Here is a 19,993-nt window from a genome sequence, read left to right on the forward strand (position 1 = left end):
GCGACCAATGTTAAGGCGCATTACCGCCCCCTGGCTCACAGCTCAGTGAACAGTCAAATGAGAAAATATATATTTGACACATTTGAGGAAAATACTAATAAAATAAAATAAAAATAAATAAAATAAATGTTCCCTTTAGAAATCTTAATTTTCTTTGCTCTTTTTTGCTCTATAAGGCTACATCCACACGTACCCGGTATTTTTGAAAACGCAAATTTTTCTACGCGTTTGCACCTTTCGTCCACATGTAAACGGCGTTTTCGGTCACTGAAAACGGAGATTTTTTAAAAACTCCGGCCAGGGTGGATATTTTTGAAAACTCCGTTTTTGCATTTACGTGTGGACGAGAAAAACGGAGAAAATGCAGAAAACGCAGCGTCAAAGGTGTGCGCCTTTTTTGACGTCACACGGTGCGCCACGTTATTGTTTCGGTGAAATGAATTTCTACAATACTGTTACTGTTAATTGTACTCTCTGCAGTGTTTAAATGCTTACATATACACACACAGCTACTGTCCCTCCACACATACGACTCGGTTCTGCTTCTATGCCCCAGCTTTGTTTACTATTTCCCACTGAGGCTTCTAGACTTCTGATTGGCCAACATTTCTACACGGTTAGGAATATATCGCCACCTATTGCTTTCGCATTTTCCTAGCAGCGTTTTCCTTCATTTCTGCGTTTACGTGTGGACGGGATTATTTTTTAAAACGAAAACGGAAAATCTCCGTTTTCAAAAATACCCGTGTACGTGTGGACATAGCCTAAAAATAGTTTTTCAATCATCTTAGGAGTAGGATATACATGAAAAGAGACACAAATTAAGTTTGAGTGGAAATGTACATTTTTTGCACTCTCTGGGCAACTGACTCAGTGACTCAAATGACTCACAAAACTCGATTCATTTTGGTGAGTGACTCACTAAAACTCGATTCAGTAAAAAGAATCGAATTTACCATCACTACTGTGAAATGTCCCGGGTAAGATGGCGCCGCCATTGCGTGCAATAGGTCGGCAGCCTTAACATGAAATTTCTCCTTGTGGGACTAATAAAGGTATCTTATCTTATCTTATCTTATCTTATCTTCTTACCTTTAAAAGCAGCCTGTTGTTGTGGTGGTAGGCGGTGCTTAGTTAGACGTCTCTTGTGCTGATTGGTGTTTTCCTTGATTGTCATGCATATACCGTCCATTTGCTGCCGTCGTCATTCCTGGGCTTGTTTTAACAGATTGTGTCCAGTTGGAGGTTAATACTGGAACCAGCTGGAGTGGAATAGGGACTTTTTAAGGTAAAACTTACTTGCTTTAGCCGGTCTTCAGATGTTCACAAGTTATTAACGCTGCTTAGCCGCTAACATGTTAGCTACACATAAACACTGTTTTAGCAGCCAGGCTAATCCGAGCTGGAGCTCCACCAACAATTTGTGCTCCGTGGAGTTTTATGCAGTACTGAATACATTCTTAGATCATAATGGCGCTCAAACACTGATTATACAGCTAACGCCCAGGGAAAGCTGCTCATAGCGAACAAGGTTATATAACCTTTCATCGTTATTAGCAGTAAGGATAGCGTCATGTTCATTCCCAGTACCGTACACACTTCACGCTTTGCTTTAGGGTGTTGTTGACGTTTCACATGAGACAAATGTCAGAAACGTGGGCGTTTAGGCTACGGTCTCTATAAGGTTATCTTCAGTGCTTATCTTCGGGGGAAATGTAGCCTTTCGTTAGTATAATACTGACGTGCTGTAGCTTTCTGTGAAGGATGTCCCGACAGCAACTGGCCGTGCAGCGGGCCAGGAAGTCCTTCCAGACGGGAAAAACCAAACCTCTGGAAAGCAGGATCCACCAGCTGAGGAACCTGCTCCGCTTCGTTACAGAGAGACGGAAGGACATAGCAGAGGCTGTCAAGAAGGACCTCAGCAAGGTGACAGTATCACTGTTAACAGCACATGGTACATTAGCGTCGTCTATAAACCTGTGAATGGACATCATCAGTTATTCTTATTATTAATGGCTTATAAATATTTAAAGTATGTGAGCACAGTCTAAATAGAATATGAATAGAAAAGAATGAGAATAAATAAAGACAATACACAGACAGAGTCAAACAGTGCAATACAGAATAGTGCAAGTACTGGAAGGGAGTGTTATTTAGTCCAAGAAGTGTGTGGAGAAGAGTCCAGTGTGGAGGAGGGCAGCAGCCCTATAGTACTCAGCCCTTTACCAGATGTGTGGGTCTAAATCATTGATACTGCTGCGTACATGGACAGCTAGAGATTCCTGTCCTGACGTCTTTGACGTTAGCTTCAAGTCTGTTGCCTGGGGCGCACGTGCAGTTGCTACATTGTAATATAAAGTCTCTGAGGATGAGTCCATGCAGTTTAAAGAATGACACATGGACATCCACATAGACCCTTGCACCTGACCTGAGCAGACTGGCAGATGCTCAGAGTAATCAGGGGCTAATGGTGAGCCGAGGATACGCCAGCTGGCTGATTAACTAGGCCCACTTTAGTAGCCCGCTAGGAGTGCTGTGGAGCATGTTGAGAGCACCTTTCTTACTCATGGTTCTGATTATGACACAAAAATTAACATGAAACAACAATAAGTAACCTAACCTTATTAGGGCCACGATCATGACACATTAATTTGTGTTACAGAAAAATTATAGAAGTAAAAAGTATAAAATATTTACAAGAAGAGAGAGAGAGGGGTGGCTGTGACAGTGTGACATGTAAGTTCCCTGTGGAGAAAATGAAACATGTGGCTGGAAAGTGTTAATACTAAAACAAATGTTCTGGCAGGACCAGTTCTTGTATACTTAGTATACGTCTGTATGTTCACAGCAGTTTAGACACCAGATGAGTTCTCAAGCAAGTGTCATATTAAAAGAAATCAAAGGGACATGCTCTCATTTTCTTCACTGCAATAATCTGACTGCTATTTCTTACTTTGTGTGCCTGAAGCTCTACTTTATATGGAAATGATATCACTATTTGTGTTGGTATCATATTGAATATTGTGGAGACCAGCTGCAGATCATCCAGGAAGCAGTTTGGTTTGCAAACTGTCCAACACTGGATTTTGCCCCTGCTTTCAGAGTGAACATGGGACGGAGCTATTTGAGACACTGGGAGTGGAGGGTGAGATCAAGCTCGCTATCGAGAAGCTAGCCGAGTGGGCAGCTCCTCGGCCAGTGGAGAAGAGCCTCCTCACCATATCGGATGAGGTCTTCGTGCATCCCGAGCCCCTTGGAGTGGTCCTCATCATTGGTGCTTGGAACTATCCCTGGGCTGTCACCCTGCAGCCGCTGGTCGGAGCTATTGCTGCCGGTACCATATATACCCATGTGTATTTATTTACCAGTATTCTTTTAGGTGCATAGTCTATAGCACATGTGCAACCTTTGTTGGCATATCAAAACCTCCTTTTGCACAAATTCTAGTGCACTGACACTTTGCACATTATCATAGAGAGCAGGGTAGGCAAATCAGCCTTACAGAGATATTAATCACAAAGGAAGGACTGTTTAAAGTGAACCTATTGTCCTTTTCTTACTTATACTGTTACAGTGTTGTATACTACTAGTAATCATGGCCCAAGATCAGTACGTGCACAGGTAATCCTTGTGAACCACATGCTCAGTCTCCACACACTCGGTTTCTGTTTTTCCACTCCAGGCTCTGTACAGTAGCCCTATGTGCTCCTGTCAGACACAAAGCCTTGGCTTGGAGCGCAGAAGCTTGATCCACCTCGGCTTAAAAGAAGGTGAAAAGGAGCTTAACCTGTTTTAGAGGATGAGCTAGAAATGGGTATGATGGATGATGGATCCCCTTTTAAGGGATAGTTCAGCATTTTTAGAATAGATTTAAATACCTTCATGCTAAGCCTTAATTAAAAAGAAATGGGGGAAAGACTCTGCTGCTGTTGTAGACTGGAATCAATGATTCACTGTCCAACTTTAACCAGTAAAGTGTGAGAAATAAAACCACTTGTCCTGCGAATGAATACTGCATCTTCTGCTCAGTCGGTTCTTAAAGCGTACCATCATCCATGCCACTGTCTGTTCGGTCTCTCAGGTAATGCAGCAGTAATAAAACCATCTGAGGTCTGCTGTCACTCTGCTACGGTCATGGAGGAGCTCCTCCCTCGGTATCTGGACAAGGTGAGGCTCCTTCCTTGTTGGATTACCTTTCTCGTACATGTAGTGTAAGCATGCTAGGAGTTCCAGTGACTTGACGCGCTTTCCACAGGACCTGTACCCGGTAGTGACCGGTGGAGTGCCAGAAACCCAGGAGCTGCTCAGGCAGAGATTTGACCACATTTTCTACACGGGCAGCAGCGCAGTAGGCAAACTGGTGATGGAAGCTGCGGCTCGCAACCTCACCCCAGTCACCCTGGAGCTGGGAGGGAAGAGCCCCTGCTACATCGACAAGAACTGTGACATCACTGTTGCGTGCCGGTCGGTCCTCTCTGTAGAACAAAGGAGAAACTTTAAAAAACACAGCTGAGTTTCCAAACATCAAGTGTTTTCTTTTTCCTACAGTCGCATCACGTGGGGAAAGTTTGTCAACTGTGGACAGACGTGTATCGCTCCGGACTACGTCCTGTGTGAACCCTCCATCCAGAGCAGAGTACAGGAGGAGATCAAGAACTGCATCAAGGTTGGTTTGCACTATATAAAGAAATGAGTGGTGGCTGAAGACTTTTGCACAGAGACGGTCATTAATGCTTCTTTTATTCTTAAATGATCTTCCTTTGACACAATGCAGGAGTTTTACACAGATGATCCAAAGACTTTTGAGGACTACGGCCGAATCATCAACAAGCGGCATTTTAAGAGAATCATGGCTCTCATGGAGGGCAGCACAGTTGTTGTTGGTGGAGACTCTGATGAATCCCAGTGCTATATAGGTATGTATGTAAGTGGTATGATGGAGCCAGCGGGTATCCCTCAAAATGTTAGGAGTTGTTTTAAGCCAACTGGTTGTAAAGTGGAACCATCTTTGTATTTTGTGTTTCTCTAATGTCATGCACATGATGGTTAAAGCCTCTGTTCCAAAGCTCTGTATGTGCAGTGTAATGGTCATTGCCCTCTGACCCTGTCGTCTGTGTGCAGCTCCCACTGTGCTGAAGAACGTTACAGGCGAATCCAAAGTGATGAAGGAGGAGATCTTCGGGCCACTGCTGCCCATCATCACAGTGAGCGGTGTGGATGAGGCCATCCAGTTTATTAACGAGAGAGAGAAGCCGCTGGTCATCTATGTCTTCTCCAATGAGAACAAGGTACAGCGCATCACCTGCAGACGTCATTTCCTGTTATTTAGATCTCTTTAAATCTCTTCCCTTCACTCCTCCTGTGTGATCCACAGCTGATCAAAAGAGTAATAGCTGAGACATCCAGTGGAGCTCTGCTGGCTAATGACTGTCTGGTTCACTTTACTGTCAGCTCTCTGCCCTTTGGAGGAGTTGGTGAGTGGATGCCTGTCAAACCCTCCGTCAGACTTACTGGTTTTTCATCTTGAAGCTGACTTGTTCTTTTTCCGTTCTAAGGTAACAGTGGTATGGGATGCTACCACGGTCGCTACGGCTTTGACCAGCTGAGCCACATGCGCAGCTGCCTAATCAAACAGCTGAAGATGGAAGGAGTGAACAGCATGCGTTACCCCCCACACACTGCCAAGAAACTGGGCTGGGCTCGGTTCTTTCTGCTCAAGCAGATCAATTTGGGCAGGCTGCGTCGCATGATGCTGCTGGCTATGTTTGTGGGCGTGCTATCGTTTGTGGTGCAGGTAAAGAAGCTCTGCCTAACCTCATAAAACTGCTCCTATTAGCCAGTATTCCAATGTTATTGTTTGTGTGCTGTTAGCTAGCTTGCACGCTGTGTGGTCAATGGTAACTTTATTCTCCCCATTGGGAAATTGATTTGCAGTCTGTCCATGCAGAGAGACAAAAACAAACAACACACACACACAAAGCCCAGAGAAAACAGCCCAAATTATCATCAAAAAAGTGCAGTGTACAATGGCAACAACCCTTATGGTTTAGTATTATATATTATGTGAGCTAGCATCAACCAAAACAACGATGAGACCTACTCAAAGGTCTCTCTGACTATTATGTCACATGTCTTCTACAACAATATGTACAACCCTAATTCCAAAAAGCTGTAAATGTCAATCTACATGCGTAAGAAAGCAAATGCAATGATTAGCAAATAACGTGAAGCAACCGATACAAGCTGCATAGCTAAGCTACAGCTAGCTGTCTAACTGTCCCTGTGATGGCTATTCATAAATCCTTGCTTTGCTTGTTACGTGATGGCTAAAATCAGTAGTTTAAAATTAAAGTGTCATATTTAATTTTTAATATCTTTAAACAGTGTTTAATATTGGCCAGAGTTATGTTTAGCTGGAGTTTTGCCAAGGTGTTGTCACGACCGGTTTGTGCCAAACCAAATGCCTTAGATGGGGCCCCTCGAACCACGTTATAAATACGCTGGTAATGTTACATTTAAATGGTCCAACAACAACAACAATTAAAAAAACAAATGTGTTGACTATGGATGGTAAGACTTGGTTCCAGTAGTTCATCCTTATGTGCATGATGCACATTCAATTCAGTTCAATCAATTTTATTTATACAGCTCCAAATCACAACAACAGTCGCCTCAAGGTGCTTTATATTGTAAGGTAGACCCTACAATAATCCATACAGAGAAAAACCCAACAATCATATGACCCCCTATGAGAAAGCACTTTGGTGACAGTGGGAAGGAAAAACTCCCTTTTAACAGGAAGAAACCTCCGGCAGAACCAAGCTCAGGGAGGGGCGGGGCCATCTGCTGTGACTGGGTGGGGTGAGAGAAGGAAGACAGGATAAAGACATGCTGTGGAGGAGAGACAGAGATTAATAACAAGTATGGATGAGAGCGCGATGGTAAAGTGTAAACTGCATCCAGGACAGAAACAACTGTATTATATTGCTAGCACAACTGCGGCTCTTTGCAAGCATCTGCACAGACAGCACGCTAACACTAAGTTAGCCAGCATGCAGTTAATTTGCATGGAAAATAATTTCTTTGATATGCTGCTTAGTGGTAGCAGTGACTCTCAAAATGGAGCCAGTGAGAACTGATAAGGGAGTTGATAAGGAATCATATTGATAAGTGATATCAGTAATCTGAATTGTTACATTCTTATCTATTTGCATCCCTACACTTGGCTCACCCATGTTAAGGACACACTAGGCTGTAGTGATGGTAAATTCGATTCTTTTTACTGAATCGAGTTTTAATGAGTCACTCACCAAAGTGAATCAGGTTTTTTGAGTCATTTGAGTCACTGAGTCAGTTGCCCAGAGAGTGCAAAAAATGTACATTTTCACTCAAACTTAATTTGTTTCTCTTTTCATGTACAGGGTGGGCCATTTCTATGGATACACCGTAATAACATGGGAATGGTTGGTGATATTAAAGTCCTGTTTGTGGCACATTAGTGTATGTGAGGGGCAAACTCCTCAAGATGGGTGGTGACCATGGTGGCCATTTAGAAGTCGGCCATCTTGGATACAACTTTTGTTTTCCCAATAGGAAGAGGGCCATGTGACACATCAAACTTATTGGTAATGTCACAAGAACAACAATGGTGTGCTTGGTTTCAACGTAACTTTATTCTTTCATCAGTTATTTACAAGTTTCTGACCACAATGTGTTCAATGTGCTGCCCATTGTGTTGGATTGTCAATGCAACCCTCTTCTCCCACTCTTCACACACTGACAGCAACACCGCAGGAGAAATGCCAGCACAGGCATCCAGTATCCGTAGTTTCAGGTGCTGCACATCTCGTATCTTCACACCATAGACAATTGCCTTCAGATGACACCAAAGATAAAAGTCTAAGGGGGTCAGATCGGGAGACCTTGGGGGCCATTCAACTGGCCCACGCCGACCAATCCACTTTCCAGGAAACTGTTCATCTAGGAATGCTCGGACCTGCACCCATAATGTGGTGGTGCACCATCTTGCTGGAAAAACTCAGGGAACGTGCCAGCTTCAGTGCATAAAGAGGGAAACACATCATCATGTAGCAATTTCAAATATCCAGTGGCCTTGAGGTTTCCATTGATGAAGAATGGACCCACTATCGTTGTGCCCCATATACCACACCAAACCATCACTTTTGTTGGTCCAACAGTCTTGGAGGGATCCATCCAATGTGGGTTAGTGTCAGACCAATAGCGGTGGTTTTGTTTGTTAACTTCACCATTCACATAAAAGTTTGCCTCATCACTGAACAAAATCTTCTGCGTGAACTGAGGGTCCTGTTCCAATTTTTGTTTTGCCCATTCTGCAAATGCTGTGCGCCGATCTGGGTCGTCCTCGCTGAGATGCTGCAGTAGCTGGAGTTTGTAAGGGTGCCATTTGTGAGTAGCTGATATCCGCCGAAGGGATGTTCGACTAATGCCACTCTCCAGTGACATGCGGCGAGTGCTACGCTGTGGGCTCTTGCTGAATGAAGCTAGGACAGCCACTGATGTTTCTTCATTAGTGACAGTTTTCTTGCATCCACATTTTGGCAAATCCAACACTGAACCAGTTACACAAAACTTAGCAAGCAGTTTGCTGACTGTAGCATGGGAGATGGGTGGTCTCGTAGGGTGTCTTGCATTGAAATCTGCTGCAATGACCCGGTTACTGCGTTCACCAGATATCAACACAATTTCGATCCGCTCCTCACGTGTTAACCTCTTCGACATGTCAATGGCTGTGAACAAAGAGAAACTTGTAAATAACTCATGAAAGAATAAAGTTACGTTGAAACCAAGCACACCATTGTTGTTCTTCTGACATTACCAATAAGTTTGATGTGTCACATGGCCCTCTTCCTATTGAAAAGACAAAAGTTGTATCCAAGATGGCCGACTTCTAAATGGCCACCATGGTCACCACCCATCTTGAGGAGTTTGCCCCCTCACATATACTAATGTGCCACACAGTGTTGCCAACTCCTCAGTAAGGAAAATCGCTATTGGCCGTCTTAAAAGTCGCTAGAAGTCGCTAAATGACGTCATCGCCTAATTTGCATAATTGGTCAGTCTAATGTAATTGTAACCCAAGTTTTAGGAGAGAAAAATAACATCGTGGAAGAGACATAAAGCGAGCTAAAAACGTCCTAAATGCATTTAGAGTTTATTTAGAACTACAAATTAAATTTCTTTTAGCAATTATTGTTTTTGTTTTTTTTAATGTCACAATCCCAACCCTGCTCCTTTATCCGGGCTTGGACCGGCAATAGGCACTCTGGTGGAGTTACTTTGTGTGTGTGTGTGTTTATAAGTAGTTTTAAACCTTGTGACCCACAAAACAACATAACAGTAAAAGAAGAACTGACTGCGTTACAGTCAGTGCGGGAGCAGCGGCTTCGCTCATGCGCGGTTCATTTACAGTTTGGATGCATAGGTTATAGGTTTGTAGCATAAACCTCTTCGCTGGAATGTTAAGGACAATTTAATTACACAGCAGTAGGCAAAGTTCTTTATGTTTCTCGTGCACGGGAGAGAACTGGACAAACGCCGTTCCTTCGCTCGACCCCAGTTGCTCTCGTCCGCTCCCCCGTAACACTGCTCTTTTATTGAGGTTACATGAATATGCATAGGTGCATTAACATACAACGTATACATACAAACAAAGAGTACCTTGCCTGTGCGTTGTGTAAGTGTGTGTGTGTGTGTGTGTGTGTGTGTGTGGGGTCAGAGTATGACCCCATAAACGACTTCCCTAACCCTGCTGGTTTGGAAGTCCAACAGTTCATCTGAACAAAAGGCACTTCGCCTAAAACAGATATAGACACGTTTATCCTGCCATAAAACAATAAGAGAAGGTACGCCCTCTCCCATGCTCCTAGAATGTGGGTGTGAATGCCAGAACACACCAAGCCTATGCAGACTGCCAAAGATCACACATCCTATCACTACACAATCGATTATACACCTCTAAGCATATATGGTTAAATATTTCTAAGCATAAATGACAATAAACAATATAAATCTAACAATAGGTGTGAACATCTCCTGCCCTGATAGCAGCGGGGGAGGACGATCCTCCGCCCGTGAGCGCTTTTGCATGAGTGAGGTGCCCACGGCAGCACCGCTGCTTGTTGACAGTAAGAGCGATACGCGCTTTCACGTCAAAAAGTCGTCATAAATTAGTCTCCAATAACACCAGAAAAAGTCGCCAGATTTGTCGCTTTTTAGAAAAAAAGTTGCTAAGGGGATCTGAAAACTCGCTAAATATAGCGACAAAGTCGCTAAGTTGGCAACACTGGTGCCACAAACAGGACTTTAATATCAACTTTGCCAAAACAATGTTGGACTCTGTAGTTTTCTCTGGTCCCCTCCCCAATCAGACTGGGAGTGACATGTTTAGCCGCATGTTCTCCTTAAATTGCTGACTGAGTGGTGTCCAGAAACGATGTGGGCTTCACAGGTTATTGGCAAACCTTCTGGAGGAAACCTGGTCTTGTTGGGTTTCTCTCTGTAATATTGTAGGGTCTACATTACAACATAAAGCGTCTCGAGGTGACTGTTGTTGTGATTTGGTCCTGTATAAATAAAACTGAATTCCACTGAATTGAATTAAATTGAAAAAAAAAAATGAAAGAAGAAATGTGATGCTTGTGGAAGTGAAGTGTCTGTCCCCATATATAAGCCTAGACCAGGAACATTTTGTTATTTAGTGTTATATTTAATCATGAGTGATGTAGGGAGATCAGGTGTCATCTACTGTCATTGCAAACTGTGCACATGTAACCAAGTGACCAAACAATCTTGTATTAGAAGAGTATCTGGATGTCTCTGCTGTGATGCTGCTCTCATGTCCACATGTTGTCATCATCTTTTAGACATCCTGAAAGATTTCTCTCAAAATTAGATTGCTGTTATTCACAAAGTGATAAATTCAGTGGTAATATTTAACTCACTCTGTTTTTCCATAGATTAAAGTGAACTCTGTACTAACAGACTTTTTCATTCTATTCATCTTTAAAGTGGTCTTAAACAGAAATTCAGGCTTTCTGAAGGTCTTTCAGCATTTTTCACTCATTTTTGTTCCAGTCCTTGTACCTGACCGTTTTAAGCCACGTACCAGCGACCTATGAATCATTCAAGTGTATAAAAGGCACCGAAGTCAAGGAATCAAACAGTATTGTCTACATATAACTGATGGCTTATCAAAGAACCAATATTACATGATATCTTTAGGACCACATTTGTTCCTATTACTTTAGTTGAATCTACAAAGATAACGCAGTTTTAAAGGCATAAAATAGTATTTTTGCACCAGGAAGGTAATCCCCAAAAGGGCTTCCAGCCAAAAAACAACTCTGTATTTCAGCTTGGTGAGTAACGTGTCCTTTAAACAAAAAAAGAAAAGATAAAGCGTGTCTGAAAGTCATGATCTTAATAAATTGGAATAAATCCAGTGGTTTCAGTGGACGGAGGTTGTAAAGTCATTCTTAAGGTAAATGAGGAGAAAAGGCTGAGGTGATGCAAATTATACAAGAGCAGGACTGAAAATCAGGTCGTCTGTTTTCGCCGTCTGTGCACCGGTGTCACATGTTCTTCTACTTTTGCACAGTAATGTTTTACACAGCACTGCAGACATATGTCATCACTTTCTAGTGCATTATTTGTGTGGTTACAACTTTGTAAATAATTGCGTTTTCCCAAATGAATCTCGGCACTCGTGCCCCCCATACACCCACCGTCCACAGGCTTGTACACTGGACACAACAATAGCTTTGTCTCTTGGACACAATGTGTGGTGTTGTGCAGGAGATCTAACCACATACCGGTAATGCCTGCTCGTCTACCCTCCCTTTAATTACCCAGCATGCTTCACTCCCCATGGCTAAATAGCCTCCTTTGTTTTAGTCCACCCCACTGCCTTTGTGGACATCCACACATGCTCATGTGAACAGTTAAAACTGTCTCCCACTGCTGACAGCTTTGTGATCTGTTGTTTGCAGAGGTTCCTGCGATGAGGCTCAGCAGGTAGACGGCGCCGTGGCCCGGCGCTGTGGCGATCCCGGGACAGCCACACGGACTAATCACAGCACTGCAGATGTTTCATGCTCCATGATATTTCACTGATATTTGTTTTTCTTCTGTTATTGTTGCATCTCCTTTCTGTTACACATTTAGCTACACTTTGAGTTTAATTCTTTTTTTTTCAGTAGTCACTCTGATTCTGGTAGATATTGAAAATACAAACCTGTCTGTGATGCTGTGATTCTTTTAAGAATAAAAACAAAATCACTGTTAACTCCTGCTTAAGAGGTAAGCCAGCAAGATGCCAGTTCTCCGTGTTAATGTCTGTTCTGTCTGCTACTGAACATCAATAAAAAGTTCATAGAGATTTGCTGAAATTGCTTTGTCTGTTTCTTTGCCTTGTGCACACCTGATTTATCTTGTCTGGTACATCATTAACATCACCCCAAGGCTGTAATAGATTGCCTGACTGAATGACTGCTATTAAGATGAGCCAAGCTGAAGTGGGGTGTGCACATGCGCACGACGTTATCGGTCTCGGTGAACTTGGACACGGTAACCAATCTACCCCGGTAAACTGATCCCAGAGCAGCGTGACCGATGAACACAGGACAATGCTGTGTGAGGGCGGTGGGTGAGGGAGGGATCCCGCAGCGCGTCCGTGAGATCACACGAGTGACGGACTGCAGCTTATGTCTGAGGGACAATTCCACCTGAGCTTCGGTAAGTTTCAGACTTTGATAGTGGGCGCCATGGTGAATTATCGGTGATCAATAACGCGATTCATTAATTGTAAAATGACGAGCTGTGCGGCATTTAGCGGACAGAATCAGTTTTCTGTAGTGATGTGAGCTGTTCGTCCGGTCTGCGAACACCAGCGGAGCTCTTCATTTTTATTTAGTCTCATTTACTCATCTTTCAGGGAGTTCGCATCAATCAGCAAGCAAAATACAGCCAGTTATTTACGAGGTGGGAAGTTTTTCTCAGCACGGAACAATTAAGACTTTCATAACAGCACAGTTATTATCAGCTATGCAAACATGTGACACAGTCTCAATAAAACACATGCATCATACAGGATACATGTTCTATTTGACTTCGTTTCGTCAAGTGCGTGTATTTTTAAATTTAGTGTGTTCTTTCTTTATTTTAGGGAACTAAAGTATATTTTAAGTTTCTTATTCCACTTTGTCACTGACATTGTGTCAGTTATGACTGTAAGGCATGAAGTGTTCACTGCGTTTCGATACCGGACACACTAACAGACTGCAAAGTGTCCTCAGTACGTAACGTGTGTTTGGGGCTGAAAATCGACCTTTGCCTGTTTTACTTGGATAAACTTCAGTTCATTTTCTCAGACGTGTCAGTTGTTTATCAAATCATTTGTTGTCTGTATGTGTGTGTGTGTGTGTGTCTGTCTGTGTGTGTGTGTGCGTGTCTCTTGCTTGTGCGCCTTAAGGCTGCTTTTTATTATTTTGTTGTCTGTCTTAAAGCCTTTGATAACATTAAACTCTGTAACTTACAGTCGTCTTTTTTGCTCTTCAAATTGCTGAGAATAAAACATTAGTTCGGCAGAGCGCACATGCTTACTCTAAGGTAAGCTAGGAGGGCAGATAGGCTTTCCTGGTGACAACAGAAATGTTTGCAACACCTCTGCTAGAACGACAGCTTATCTGTGAACATTTGAGAGTCCTATGGACAAATACTTTTCTGTTCTCATGCAGGTGTGTGTATGGAGAGGCAGGCAGTGCAGCGGGCCAGGGAGGCCTTCCTGAGCGGCAGGACTCGACCTCTAGAGTTCAGACTGCAGCAGCTCCATGCCCTGCAGAGGATGATCGCTGAGAAAGAGACAGAGATAGCCACTGCTCTCAAACAGGACATCAACAGAGTTAGCAGACACGAGAGACTAAGAATAAGATATGAAATACAATGTGTATATCGGGGCTCGTTTGCTTGCTTAACTGAAAACTGTGTTGGGTTTCCTGCAGAGTCAGTATGACACACCACTCCTGGAGCTGATTGGAATCGAGAACGAGATTAAGCTGGCTATTGAGAAGCTTGGAGAGTGGGCTGCTCCTCGACCGGCAGAAAAGAACCTCCTCACTATATCAGATGAGGTTTATATCCAGCCAGAGCCGCTGGGAGTCGTACTCATCATCGGGGCCTGGAACTACCCCTGGGGCCTTACTCTCATGCCACTTGTTGGCGCCATTGCTGCAGGTAGGGAGACACTCTCTCCACACCTGCGACTTAGTCACGTACACCCCTGATAACAGCAGTCTGAGATGGCTTTGAGAAGGCACGGCCGCAACCCGGTGTCACACAGTCACTGTGCTGTTTTCAGTTGTGTGCAGCTGGATTCTGTCATGTTAGACTTTATCAAACCCAAAATGTATTTTGTATTTATAACAGATCTAACAAGGCAATCACCCACACTGGGAATGTTTTACTCTACATAACATCCTCTTTTTTTAAATGTAGGCAAAAAAGTCAGCTGAACTCCATGAAATACAGAAACAATCAATGTAACTGATAAACTGGTCCTAGTCAGAGTCCCAGCAGATCAGCTTGTCTCGGTACCAGACATGTCAGCTGACGGCTCAGAAACGTAGTCTTTGCTCCCTGTCGTTCAACTTTTGCATTTTGCAAAACCGATTCAAAAAATAAGATACTAATGGAAACAGAGTGCATCTGACTGCCTCTCTCTCTGCATTCTCAGCCTCCTACACGCCTGCTTTGCGTCACACAGTGATCTCATCCCGTTCATGGAAAACTGTTCTCTCTTTGCAGGGAACGCAGCTGTGGTGAAGCCATCGGAGCTCAGCGAGTGCTCGTCGCTGCTGCTCCGGGCATTGCTGCCTCGCTATCTGGACAAGGTCTGAACACCAGGTCTATTGTTAATGCATTAAAGCCTTGAGCCATCATACTACAGTGCTTTAGACATTTAGACCCCAATGACACACAGGATTCAACGTTTGTTGCCATTTCGCTGAATATGCTGCTACAAAAAAGGAATTTTTGCACATTAAATGTTTCAGATGATCAAAAAACAAAGTATAATAGACAAAAATAACCAAAGCAATTACAAAATGCAGTTTTTAAATGATGATTTCATTTATTAAGGAAAAAAGCTCTGCAAACCTGCCCTGCCCTGTGGGAAAAGGTAATTTCCTCCTAAACCTAATAAACCTAATTCCAGTCAAGCGTTTGTGAGGTTCTACTGTTTCATGTCAGCCACGCTGGAGGGTTTTTGAGCACGAACAGTCATCCTGTTGAATCATGAACTCTGACCTTAGCTGAGGAAAGTAGTAGTTCTGTAGATGCTGTTGTGGGTTCGTGGGTGTCCTCCTGGATGAGTTGTTGATGCAAACGCACAGATGTCAGTGATTTTGTTTCTGTTTCTTCAGATCATGGTGTGATGTGTTGCTTTTAGCCTACTTTACTTTGTGACTCGAGTTCTGTTTAAGTGATTTATTGATTCATCAGGTCTGATAATCAGACATGAGTGTGCGAGCCTTTTCCACTTAATAAATAATATATAATTTAAAACTGCATTTGTTTGGTTTATCACTCTCTAATATTAAAATTTGTTTAATCTGAAACATGTAAGTGTGACCCCCCCCTCCCCAGTAGAGAAGTCAGGCAGGTGCCAAATCATTTCCCATCACTATATGTTTGGAAACATGACCTATATTACAGTCAGTTACTCTGTGCTTAATGTAAATAACTTACATATCAGTAAATGTGTTTGTTTTGCAGGATCTGTACCCAGTGGTGACAGGTAGTGTGTCAGAGACCCAGGAACTGCTGAGGCTCAGGTTTGACCACATCGTGTTCACGGGCAGCAGCACAGTGGCCAAACTGGTGATGGAAGCTGCAGCTCGTCACCTCACCCCAGTGACCCTGGAGCTGGGAGGGAAGAGCCCCTGCTACATCGACAAGAACTGCAACATCAGGGTCGCCTGCCGGTAATCCACATTTAGCCAAATGAAGTGAATTACAGCTGCTGACACGGGAATTTAAAAGTCTGATAATCAAAGCGGGCACAGAGGCGCTGACCGTGTCTGCAGGTACATATCAGGGTGACTGAAGCTCAGCACAATAATAGCAGAACTTACAATCTTCTCCAAGCCCCAACAACGTACATTAATACTTCTGTATGTTTCAGTGGATGCTGGTATAGCACATGCACTTTTTAAACCATAACTCAGTAACTATCATTGAAACAGGCACTGTGACCTGGATACAACAAGAAACATGAAAACTCTTGAAAGCTGAATATATTAAAATGTTGGTTAAGAAATTCCTGAGTATAAAAATTCACATGGACATTTTGACTAACGTGACAAACATTGTTTGGTTTCAGTTCATAAATGTTAGGCCTTGATGTTTTATTGAGTAAATGAACTTAAACATACATTTGGTTTGGTTGCAGGTAAACAGAGCTTAGTTTGAGTATTTTTCCTGTGCTTCAATTACAAGGGCTCAAAAAGCTGGAAAATACAGGTCCTTAAACGCAGCACACTTTGACCCACTCTTCTGGAACTCCTGGGACTGAATTAAACTCCAACTCTGTCATTTAGTTAAATATGTCAAGCCTACTGTACAAAAAACAACAAACTCTTTGTTGTAAGGACCGAAATAGCAAAGATCAAACTCACAGAAATGTCATAAACCACCAGAATCTGTTACATTCCCCTAAAAGGGTCCAGGGAAAGTAACAAAAGTGTGCGGGTCAGAAAAAGGAGACAGGGAGGCAAAAGGGGTTAAATTAGAGAGTTTTATTAAAGTTTCTACTAATAACTCAACTAACAGAGATGGACGCCATTTAAATACCTTTAATTGCTGATGTGAGTCAGCTGTACAAAAGAAAAAGGTGGCACCTAAGGCAGGAGAGATGGTAGGACACGCCCACACAGGTAACTTCAGGAGGAGGCCCTGCTGGGGCCGCAACAAATCTTTTCTCAGTTAAAAGGAAGTAAATGTCAAAGCAAGAAAAAGAAGGTGCGAACTCGTCGTTTTTTTCTTTGTTTTTGTATTTTGGGGGGGATAGCTACACTCTCAATAAAATGAATAAAGTTCCTCTAAGAATAAACAAAAACATGAATATTGTAAAGTTGTTCTCCACCTGGTTTGTTTGCAGTCGTATCACGTGGGGGAAGTTCATCAACTGTGGGCAGACGTGCATCGCTCCAGACTACATTCTGTGTGAGCCGTGCATCCAGGGCCGAGTGGTGGAGTGCATCCGACAAACACTTCTGGTAAAGCACCCAATGACCAAAGAGAATCACTGCGACATCGCACATACAGGTGGAGCTGCACGGTGTGAAACCTTACTGAGACTACCTCTCTGCTCCATTCCAGGAGTTTTATGGTGCCGATCCAAAATGCTCACCTGACTACGGGCGAATTGTCAACCAGCGTCACTTCAACAGAATCATGGGGCTGATGGAGGGTTACACTCCTGTGGTGGGTGGACAGAGTGATTCCTCACAGCGCTACATTGGTAATGAAAATGCAGATTGAATCATGTGATGCAGATCCATCTGTGCTCTGTTTGATAAATGTTGATGTTGCACTGAAAGCCCCAACCGTGCTGAAGGACGTGCCGCCCCACTCCAGGCTGATGCAGGAGGAGATCTTCGGCCCCGTGCTGCCCATAGTTACAGTGAGTGACATGGACAATGCCATCACCTTCATCAATGAGAGAGAGAAGCCCCTGGCTCTGTACATCTTTTGCTCTGACAAGAAGGTGAGAAGGAACCATCTTTAAGTAGCTTTTAACGTTAGCAGCGTTCCTCGTGCTCGTCTTGCAACGATTTCTTCTCACGTTTCTCACAGGCAATAAAAAAAATGATTGCGGAGACGACGAGCGGTGGAGTGACGGTCAACGACGTCATGATGCACTATACGCTCAACTCCCTCCCGTTTGGTGGCGTAGGTAGGAAGACTTCAAAGTGTGGCTTTGAAGTGGGAAAGCTTCACAAAATGTGACAACTTTAGACAAAAAAACACAACATCAGATGAAACAGTGTCAGCTAAACCATGATGTCAGACGACAGACAAAACTACAAACAATCAAAGATGGATGCAGCTAAACATTGTTTTTGAAAAAGAATGGGATGCAGAGAAGCGGGTCCGAGTGTGATACCGCTTGCTCATTGGCTAACTTGTTGGTTACTGGACATGCCACGGACAGCCCTCCTATTCTTTGTGCTGTGTGTGTGTGTGTGTGTGTGTGTGTGTGTGTGTGTGTGTCCTGTCGCCTCCAGGAGCTCAGCTGCCACCCATTCATTCAGCAGTGAGTCAAGCTTGTGAAGAGCTGCTCAGTCAGTGAGTGGGCCAGCACTGAGTGGTGAACTTTTTCTGTGTTAAGTCACATTTGTGTTACCTTTAAGCTACTAGTTGAGTAGCTGTTATCTGCTGGCAGCAGAAGTGAACCTTTAACTTAGTAACCCATCTCCGTCTCCTTTCTCAGGATATTTGTGGGTGTTTTTCTTTGAGTCGAGTCCTTTTTAATAAAACTTGCTCCGTTTGGCTTTTTTCTGTGTGTGCTGTGGAGCAATGAGCAAACACTCATCGACAGCTCCTGCAGATTTGAGAAAACAGTTCCACACATTTATTGGAACTACAGCTGATTCTGAGCTGATGCCTGTTGTGCTTAGTGAGCCAGACTTTCTTCATGAAGTCTGAATAAGAATACATTCAGGAGCTGAGATTACAAACAATTAAAAGTGTTATATGAAGCAAATTATGCAGCTATACTGGACAAGATTAAGATCAAATTTGAGTTCTGGAGAACACTGCCTATTTCGGTAATAGCATCTATCTTCACGTATCTTACTGAAACCTGGACTTCCCATGTGTAAGCTTGCCCTCCAACATTAAATGTGTTATTATTCAGCATCTCTGGCTGGAGGAGACGGCTGTGCTTGCAAGCTGGCTGGACATGTAGAGAGGACTGTCTGTCTGTCTCCGGGCTGTGTTGTGATCTCCCTCATTTGAGTTAAAAAAAAGTCACTCTAACCCTGTTACAGCCCATGTGTGAGCACATACTGACAGCACAAATGACAAATGAAGCGCTCCTTTTAGAAGACATGACTGACTTGTGTGTCACCCCTCCAGGTCAGAGTGGTATGGGACGCTACCATGGCAAACACACCTTTGACCAGCTGAGCCACCACAGGGCATGCATGGTGCGGTCACTGGGCATGGAGAGCGTTAACTTGGCCAGGTACCCTCCTCAGAACCGCCGGCGGGCACGCAGGGCTCGGATGGCCCTCACGTCGCCGCTGATTGACATGTCCAAGAGGACCCTGGTGTGGGCCATTCTTGCCACCATCATCGGCCTCGGTCTCCTCATCGCCCTGCTGGTCATCCTGCTCATTGCAGCGGGCCTCAACTGCACCTGCTGGTACTGGAGAGGCTTTTATAACTAGACACACTGTGACCTCACTATGGAAGCTCCTTCCAAAGAAACAAAAGTGCTTTTCACAGATGTTCATGATCAGATGAATCTTGTTTTATTGTTTTATAAAGATGAATAAAACAGTAACCTTTGGCTTGATCTATTATCTCTTTTATGAGCAGTGTGTGAATTTGATTCTATTTTTACAGTCGGTTAACATTCACTTTGTGAGGAAATCTTGATGTAATTTGTTGTTTAAAATTAAAAGATGTGTTCTTAAAATGTAATATTCCATGTTTTTTTTAAACCTTCATTTTATTTTGGCACAAAACTGAGCAAGTCTCCATCCTTTCACACTCGGTTACTATTGTGACCACAAGAGGGCACTATTGAGATATACATTACCGCACATTTAATATCTTCTTTTTGTTTTGGCTCTTCCCTTTAAGGGTCACTGCAGTGCATCATCTGCCTCTGTATTGTCTCATCTTTAGCATCCTCTTCTGTCACCCCAGCTCTCTGCATATCCTTCAT

At 43.4% G+C, this 19,993-nt stretch overlaps 2 protein-coding genes across 5 annotated transcripts; both read left to right on the forward strand.

Annotated features, from left to right (window-relative positions):
* Nucleotides 1–964: 964 nt before the first annotated feature.
* On the forward strand, nt 965–12,428 carry LOC146374353 (aldehyde dehydrogenase family 3 member A2-like). Of its 4 annotated transcripts, none has more exons than XM_084951610.1 (12): nt 965–1,055; nt 1,229–1,288; nt 1,752–1,926; nt 3,103–3,334; nt 4,082–4,167; nt 4,256–4,464; nt 4,549–4,666; nt 4,775–4,916; nt 5,122–5,288; nt 5,375–5,474; nt 5,556–5,794; nt 12,030–12,428. In XM_084951610.1, the coding sequence occupies exons 3-12, from the start codon at nt 1,765–1,767 to the stop codon at nt 12,042–12,044; spliced, it is 1,470 nt and encodes a 489-aa protein (XP_084807736.1). In that variant the 5' UTR covers nt 965–1,055; nt 1,229–1,288; nt 1,752–1,764; the 3' UTR covers nt 12,045–12,428. The 4 variants fall into 4 exon arrangements, with proteins under 4 accessions (XP_084807736.1, XP_084807735.1, XP_084807737.1 ...); XM_084951609.1 differs by having other exon boundaries at nt 1,764–1,926; XM_084951608.1 differs by lacking the exon at nt 965–1,055 and having other exon boundaries at nt 1,139–1,288; nt 1,764–1,926.
* A 109-nt stretch (nt 12,429–12,537) lies between these two features.
* On the forward strand, nt 12,538–19,612 carry LOC146374354 (aldehyde dehydrogenase, dimeric NADP-preferring-like). The gene is made up of 10 exons (XM_084951607.1): nt 12,538–12,774; nt 13,776–13,939; nt 14,040–14,271; nt 14,842–14,927; nt 15,811–16,019; nt 17,195–17,312; nt 17,416–17,557; nt 17,637–17,803; nt 17,893–17,992; nt 19,177–19,612. Exons 1-10 carry the CDS (start codon nt 12,744–12,746, stop codon nt 19,488–19,490), a joined length of 1,563 nt encoding a protein of 520 aa, XP_084807733.1. The 5' UTR covers nt 12,538–12,743; the 3' UTR covers nt 19,491–19,612.
* The last annotated feature ends 381 nt before the right edge of the window (nt 19,613–19,993 follow it).

This window comes from Perissodus microlepis, chromosome 14 (assembly GCF_051167445.1).
Source record: "Perissodus microlepis isolate ML-2025 ecotype Zambia chromosome 14, ASM5116744v1, whole genome shotgun sequence".
Classification (NCBI taxonomy): domain Eukaryota; kingdom Metazoa; phylum Chordata; class Actinopteri; order Cichliformes; family Cichlidae; genus Perissodus; species Perissodus microlepis.